Here is an 8824-nt window from a genome sequence, read left to right on the forward strand (position 1 = left end):
TTGTGCAGTTGAACTTTTGCATCAAAATCTTACTTCTACCTCATGTGTTAAATATTATCCAAATCCCAAAATGTTAACCTCACCATTCATTTTAGACCTGCTTTCACACGGAAAGGCTGATTATATTAAGTGTAACAATGTCGTAAATTTGTCTTATTTTAAACGTTTTCGAGGGAATGCTTTCATTGGTAATGTGTGTCAGCTCCAGGTTTTATTTTGGGCGGTCTCTCGGCGGCGCTGACTTATCTATCTCACCCACCAACAGGGGCTTCTGTGTTAACTGGGGCTAAATAAACACAGATGAACTGTCGAGCACATTCACAAAAAAAAAAAAAAAAAATTCTGGCAATGTCTGCCTGACTTCATAAGACTGTTGGAAACCACAGGAGAAGCACGTCACCTCGAAAAATACACTGAGATGGGGTTTTAAACAAGCGAAGCAGACATGTTCCTCCTAGAAGACATTTCTGCAGTCATTGAACACTTATTTTAACACTTAACGCTTGCTATTTGTGAATTACCACACCGATGTTTTCCTTTCCTTTTTGTATCGGACGTTTAGTCAGTCTCAGACTGTGTGGACTGCCGAAATGAAGAATCCACATCTAATCAATAGTCATTGCAAGATCCTAAATTCTGTGTCTGGAGACAAGAAATTAAAACGGAAAGCCAGAGATCCCATTAAGTGTGTCAGTGACGGAAATGTACCTTACTTTAAATTGTACAAGAACTCGCATCTCGTGGACGAGACCCTGGTTAATAACTGTGTAAAGGAGCCGCACGATGTGGAAATAATCGCACCGAGGGATGACAGCATCGGACACGATATTTTCAATAGCGCTCTCGATATGAGAATTAACACCGGGATTACTGGAGACATGTCCGACTCGAAACAGAGGTCCATCTCCGACGTGGGTGTCCATAACAAAATAGCTCAAACAAGCGCAGACGTTTCGGGTTTGAGCAGTCAACAGGTTTTTGTGTGGTCTCAGCGCGCAGTCTCGCAGGCGCCTACAGGCAGCGACAGGAGCGAGTCCGCGGAATCACACACGAAACGCGCGGGAGAGCCGTCTGGCGTCGTCACGGAGATCAAAGCCATTCAGCAGACGCGCAGGCTGCTTGCGAACGCGCGAGAGAGGACGCGGGTGCACACCATCAGTGCAGCATTTGAGGCGCTCAGAAAGCAGGTATTTTCCCACTGCATTACTCCTTTGTTTTGCAGAATAATGTACTCTTATTTATGCCATAATTCCATAAGGATGGTGCACTGTGGAGGCATAATAAAAAATGTACACAGTTCAAGATAGAACATAGAGTGCAATGACAGTTTGCTGATAAATGAATAGAAAAAGGTATGTATTTGTATATGCAATGTATTTTATTTAGCTGTTAATAAACTCTTGATATGAGATGTTTTTTTTTTTTGTTGTTTGTTTGTTTGTTTGTTTTTTAACATTCACAGTTATATGATATTAATAAGGTAGTTAGGTAACACTTTACATTAATGTCTCATTTGTTAATGGTTGACTTCACTGATGATAATAACCTGTTTACAAATACATTATAAGTCACTGATATGCAGTAATAACAACATGAATAAAAATGGATACTTTAATGCAATATTTGCCAAATAGCCATTTTACCTCACGTTATAAATGATTAATAACACACATTCAACATTCTTTACATATGAAAATGTATACCTTAATACAAAGTGGACACAAATTAAGAATTATAGAGACTTATACACATAAAGGTTAGTATGGTATAATGGTCATTGAGATTTATTATATGATATTTGCTGTGAATGAGCACAAAACCTGAAAAGTTTTTCACAAAGGACTTTAGGTAGGATGTGTTAACAGGGATGCAGACTACTCACCTTTCAGCTAAAGTCAAATTTTCTGAAGCAAATTTACCTTATTAAAATCACTTGAAAGGGTTAGTTTAAGCTTAAACACTTAAAAAAAAAAAAAAAAAAAAAAAAAAAAAAAAAAAAGCTTTAAATACAATAAAAACATCTGGAACATGATAATCTATGACATTCTCACCTTTTTCACCTCTCATGAGTTTGCATCCCTGTGTTAAGTTGGGACAGCGCTCAGAGTAGCACCATTTTTTTTTACATTACTGTGCCAAGAAAAGTGACAACACAAGTGAGTCAAGACATTACCGTAATGAATATAAACACAAAGTGCACTGTAGCAAAATGACATAATCCCTCCTTTTAATTTCACTCTAATATTTTGCTGCACTGTGACATTAATTTAGGGGGACATTGTTGTATGTTTTTGATTAAGTATGCATACTGTATGTGTATTTATTAAGCATTTTTAAAATGCAAGGTTAAATGGCTCATTATTTGGCAAGTATTGCATGAAAGTTGCCCTTTCTGTTCATGTTGTTATAACTGCATATCACTATAATGCATTTGTAAATGACTTATTAGTCTTTATAAACCCTGAGCAAAGGAAATATGAATGTAAATTGATTCTGGTAATTGTGAGAAATACAACAGAAAGTATTTCAAAACAGATCTCCTTAAAAAATCCACTACAAATTACTAATTACTTCTCTTAAAATTGTAATCAGATTACTTTACCAATAACTCCAATAAAAAGCAATTACATTACTAATTACTTTTAAGTTACTTTCTAAAACACTTTTTTTTTTTGCTAAACAGATTCAAATGAATGTGTTTATTTCCTCTTTGTTCATTGTCACACTCAAGCCATACACTCAGCACCACACACTTCTCCCTTACAATGACTAATTAGGCCGCATATGCCCTTCAGCTGTCACACAAACACAAACAGACATATTGACATAATTCATGTTTTAAATTATACAAAAATAAAATTTAAAGGAATAGTTCACCCAAAAATGAAAATTCTCTCATCATTTACTCACCCTCATGCCATCCCAGATGTATATGACTTTCTTTCATCTGCTGAACTCAAATGAAGATTTTTAGAATAATTTCTCAGCTCTTTTGGTCCATACATGCAAGTGAATGGGCGCCAAATTTCTGAAGCTCCAAAAATCACATAAAGTCACCATAAAAGTAATCCATAAGACTCCAGTGGTTAAATCAATATCTTCAAAAGCGATATGATAGGTGTGGGTGAGAAACAGATCACTTTCACATTCTTCTACTTGTGTTTTTGGTAATTCACATTTTTCATGCATACCGCCCCCTGCTGGGCAGGGAGAAGAATTTAAAGCAAAAAATAACTTAAATATTGATCTGTTTCTCACCCACAACTATCATATCACTTCTGAAAATATGTATTAAAACACTGGAGTCATATGGATTACTTTTATGATGCCTTTATGTGCTTTTTGGACCGTCAACATTTTGGCACCCATTCACTTGCATTGTATGGACCTACAGAGCTGAAATATTCTTCTAAAAATCTTAATTTGTGTTCTGCAGAAGACAGAAAGTCATACAGATCTGGGATGGCATGAAGGTGAGAAAATGAATAAATGATTTTGGGTGAACTATTCTTTTAAGAAATGTCAAGTAATATACTGAAAAGTAGTTAACTTACTAGAAAGTCAGGAACTGTAATCTGATTGCTAAAATTTAAAATTTGTATTTTAACACTACCTTTTGACTAAAAAGAAATTAAATTACAGTAACTAATTACTTTATAATCACATTACACCAACACTGCTCATTTGATATAGGCTATGCAATACAATGTCTGCCAAAACCTGTAAAATGCTTCTCTCATCTTGTCTCATCTCATTTTAGGGTTTGGGCAAGGGATTAGACTTTATAATAAGGTTTGGGGTTTGTGATCGTGGTTAAACTAAGGAAACATTTTAAGAACTCCTGTTCAAAGGCCTGATGTTTCTCTTTATTCCATGGTATAAAAACGTTTTTTTCCCCTATTAAAATCATAGTTAGGTTGAGGGTTTGGGGTTACACTTTATGTTTAGGTTTAGGTTTGAGTTAAGATATGAACTAAGACAAAATCTTAATAACATCGCTCATTGGTCCTTTTAGTTTTTTCTAAGGGAGTAAAAGTCGTACATTTTTGTACGATCCTACTTGTAGGATTTCGCCATCTCATACTATTATTTCGTCTTGTCATAACACCGGGGTGTATCTATACTCCAATTACTGTCCTTATTGGGACCTTCTTGTAATCATTACACAGGAGCAATTTTTTACATCTATCTGTGTGTTTTTTCATTTTATAATGCTACAATCCCCTTTTCCAGGTACCCTGCTACTCTTATGGGCAGAAGCTTTCCAAGCTGGCTATATTAAGAATAGCTTGCAACTACATACTGTCCCTAGCTCAGCTTGCAGACCTGGACTATACCCCAGACCACCGCAATATGAGCTTCAGAGAGTGTGTGGAGAAGTGCACTCGAACTCTACAGGCCGAGGGTCGCGCCAAGAAGAGGAAGGTAAATAGTTGTGAGTAAGATGTTTTACAGGGTCTCATGATCCTGTGCACAAGGCTTCAAGCACACTACTGATATGTAGTTGCAGAATATGATGAAACCAGGAAACAAGGACTTTCCTTCTCACATTTAAATGGCCATTTAGAGTGAGGATTTGCTAGTACTGTAATAATTTTAGAGAAGAAAACATGCTATCTGAAGTTGTAGAAAATGGTGTAAGTATTTATATGTTCGACTACTTCGAGCAGGGCTCTAACCCATGCTTCTAGAAAGTTGTTCTCATATGAACCATGGCATTGACCCTCCAAACAGTAAATAATTATAGACCGGGTAGCAGAAGGTTAAGACAGAACAGTACTCTGTATTCTTAGACATAATTCTGTCATGCATTTTACGTTGGTCGGCATATTTTCTACTAATTATTGTCTGCAAGGGATACTACACTAGTAACCAAGGCAGAACATACTTTATGTGTATACATACCAATTAGAGGGAATTTTCCCTCTACTTAATAATGATCCCATTAAATTAAATTCTCAACAACTTTTGTCAGAGGCAGGACTTTTCCTATATTCCTCCACTACTCTGAGAAAGTTTCCCAGGTGAATAAATGGAGTGATTGATGTGTATTTGCGGGGAGGTTTACAATACAGCTATGTGTATTGTAGCTATGTGTATTGAGTCTCAATTTCCTGTAGTGCTCTCTTGTATCTACATGTGTGTTCCCTCCATAGTGATGACTGTAGTGCCATCCCTGATCCTCTCTTAAGAAAGTTTTATTGGTTCTTCTATATGCTCACATGCTTATCTAAATGTGTGCTCTTTTACTTATTTTACACCGAAATTCTGCTGATTGTTGCGTCAGAGCCGTAGCTCGGCCAGGAACTGAGAAGCGATCAGAAGAAGAGCGCTCGTGTGAAATATGGTCACATGACTGTGCTTCATAGTCAAAATGGCCATCAAATGCGATATTAAAGGAATAGTTCACCCAAAAAATGAAAATTCCCTCATAATTTATTCACCTTCATGCCATCCCAGATGTGTATGACTTTCTTTCTTCTGCAGAACACAAATAATGATTTTTTATTTTTTTTTAACTATCTCAGCTCTGTTGGTCCATACAATGCAAGTGAATGGGTGCCAAAAGTTTGACGCTCTAAAAAGCACATAAAGGCATTATAAAAGTAATCCATATGACTCCAGTGTTTTAATCCATATTTTCAGAAGTGATATGATAGATGTGTGTGAGAAACAGATCAAAATGGAAGTCCTTTTTTGCCAAAAAAAAATTCTTCTTCCTGCCCAGTTGGGGCATGAAGAATGTGAATCAACAAAAACACAAGATTAATGTGAAAGTGGAGATGGAGGAGAATTTCTATTAAAAATAGACTTAAATATCTGATTCTTATCTATCATATCACTTCTGGAGATATAGATTTAAACACTGGAGTCATATGGATTATTTTTATGATGACTTTAAGTGCTTTTTGGAGCTTCAAAATTTTGGCACCCATTCACTTGCATTTTATGGACCAACAGAGCTGAGATATTCTTCTAAAAATCTTCATTTGAGTTCAGCAGATGAAAGAAAGTCATACACATCTGGTATGGCATGAGGGTGAATTAACGATGGGAGAATTTTCATTTTTGGGCGACTATCCCTTTAATGTAAACACAAAGAGGTGGAACAGAAACAATCAGGTATGTGTAAAAATATTGGATCTAAGCATTAGACCTTGCAGTGGCCATCTTTTATATTGTGAATATTAACAAAAATATTGAAAAGAAAATCACTAAAAAAAATGTATGTCTTTTGTTTTTATGTCTGTTCTTAGTTTATTTTATACTTAGCTATTGAATATTATAACTTTTTACAATAAAAATTAGTTTAAAAAACTTGAAACAATGTTTACTTTAGAAACACTAAAAGGAAACATGCAATTGTTTTAAGAGATGTTAGGCAGATTTAAAGGAATTGACAGTCTCAGTTACCATTCACTTTCATTGTATGGGAAAAAGATGTAATGAAGGTGAATAGTGACTGTCTGGTAGTGAAAAAAAGTCACCTTGGTGGTTGACATTTTTCCAAACATCTCCTTTTGTGGTTCATGGAAGAGAGTCATTTGGCTTTGAAACAACATGAGGATTAATAAATTATGACCGAATTTTCATTTTTGGGTGAACTAATTATTCATTGTTTCAAAGCATTTTAAGTAATCCACTCTTTAACAAAAACAAAATTATGATATTTATAATATTTAAAAAATAGATTTATTTAGCAAATGTGTTGATGTGGTGTTACAAATCAAATCAATGTTTGATTGCTGCTGCATACTTTTTTTTATTTTGCATGAAGTGTCTTCAAATAGCTCAACAGATTATATGCAAAGGCCACTTTCCACCTCTATGTGAGCTAATATGTTCCTTCAGCAAAGCACATTGAAAAGGAAACGGGTTGAGAGCCCCCCTCCTCTCGTCAGAGCCAGACACCAGATGTTCGCAACACTAGTTGGGAAGTCCTGCTGGCGCCACTCAGGGCAGAGGGCAGAGAGAAGGCACGCGAGCCGGAGCCCAGAGAACTCACTCGCTACAGGAATTGGCACATTCCCCAGCGCGCTCTTGGCTGACTCCCCAGTTCTCCCTTGGCCATCTGTTAAAAAAAAAAAAAAAACACTTTGAAATAAAAAAAAACACCGATCATCACTCTCTCAGAGGATACGGCACCAAAGAGCAGCTGTTACAGACACGAGGGGGAAACGGGGGAAGGGTTAAGAGGAGGGGCGCCATCTGAGAAAGAAATCCCTTTGTCAGGCAGAGCCAGTGAGTCTGAGGGGAGAAATGTTTTGGCACAGCTGATGATGAAAGCACTGAGTGAACATGGAAAAGTGCGGGAATGTTGCAATTCCGCAGCATTTATGAGACACATTTAAACAGAATTATGTCCATTTACAAACAAGTAGAGCAATATTTTGTTAAATACCTAGTGCGAATGTTGTCTTTTTAAAGTTTTGTTTGCACTTTTGTAAAGTTTTTGGTTTCTTGCATTAACCCAGAAATGACAACTCTGTAATCATTTACTTATCCTCATGATGTTCCCAGACCGTATGTCTTTCTTTCTTCCATATAACACAAAAGGAAATATTTAGCAGAATGTCAAAGCTGCTCTTTTCCATATACAATGAAAGTGAATGGTGACCATGGCTACCTCTGATCCACTTTCATTGCAGAATTTTCATTTGGGGGTGAACTTAAATATAATTATGACATTGAATTTTTTGTTGTTGTCTACAACAGGAATAAAATGAAGAATGTCTCCTGTGACTTTGGAGAAAGAAGGACCTCAATTCACTATAACATGAAGACACTTTCCACATGAAGAAGCATCCTGCAATACAATGAACAGAAAAGTAAAGAGGGGTGTTTTTTAGTAAAAAAAAAAAAAAAACTGTGCTGTTGATTTGACTACAGTTGTAAGTGTTGAAAACAAAATGTATGCTATTGTACAACTATTTGTCCGTTGCTGCATAATTAGATTCAGGACTAAAAGACAAGGTTTTTCTCTGTGTTCTTATACAGTTTTACAGATGATTTACAACATTTTAGCAAATCCCATATTTCTCTGTGTTGGTCAAAAATGTCCTGTCATGTACTAATCTCATGACTTCATGAATTTATCTTTCTTGTAAATCTCTTTATATAATTATATTCTTTGTCATTCTATCAAATACACTATATGCATTGATGTAAATGAAATTGGCATATAACTTTAACACTCATCTGCTCTCTTTCATTGGGTTTTAGTTTATATTAACTGAACCTTTGCATTCTGAGCTATCTGGGCTTAGTCTGCCAGTTGCTTTTTTCAGTCTGTATCAGGACCATTTACTATTTAACTTGTAAATGAGGTATCATACAAAGATGCACATTATATACTGTATATAACTATTTTTTGTTGTTGTTGTTGTTGTTGTTGTTGTTAATAAACCAGGCATTTCAATCAGAAAAAAAAAAAAAAAACATTTTTATTAAAAGTTTTTTATTTTTTCTCTCAGATCCTTTTGTATTATGAAGATGACATTTGTGTCAGAAAGATCATTTTAACACTGTTAATTTTAACATATTTTTAGGTAACACTAATGCTTACTGTATGTTAAGCTAACAAATGACTTTTAATGTGTCTCTAAATGTTAACTGCTAACATATGAAATTTATCTAGCAACCACAGAGAATGAACCATGTCATATGTCCATGGTTGTTGAAGCAAGAAATTGAATTCAACATAAAAGCTTATTAAGCTTAGTAATTAAGTTAAATTTTACTTTTTTATAAGCTTAACTAGATTAACCTCAAATATCTGTCATTTTGTTTATCTTTGCTTTTCACACCAGTGGTCAAGAAATGA

The 8824-nt window shown here is 35.4% G+C and overlaps 1 protein-coding gene across 2 annotated transcripts; it reads left to right on the plus strand.

Annotated features, from left to right (window-relative positions):
• The first annotated feature begins 279 nt into the window (after nt 1–279).
• LOC127418177 (transcription factor atoh8-like) lies at nt 280–8431 on the plus strand. Of its 2 annotated transcripts, none has more exons than XM_051658625.1 (3): nt 280–1187; nt 4234–4435; nt 7717–8431. In XM_051658625.1, coding segments are annotated over exons 1-3 (801 nt in total). In that variant the 5' UTR covers nt 280–590; the 3' UTR covers nt 7719–8431. The 2 variants fall into 2 exon arrangements, with proteins under 2 accessions (XP_051514585.1, XP_051514586.1); XM_051658626.1 differs by having other exon boundaries at nt 283–1187; nt 4234–4425.
• Nucleotides 8432–8824: the final 393 nt, after the last annotated feature.

The sequence above is a fragment of the Myxocyprinus asiaticus genome, chromosome 27 (genome assembly GCF_019703515.2).
Source record: "Myxocyprinus asiaticus isolate MX2 ecotype Aquarium Trade chromosome 27, UBuf_Myxa_2, whole genome shotgun sequence".
Classification (NCBI taxonomy): Eukaryota; Metazoa; Chordata; class Actinopteri; order Cypriniformes; family Catostomidae; genus Myxocyprinus; species Myxocyprinus asiaticus.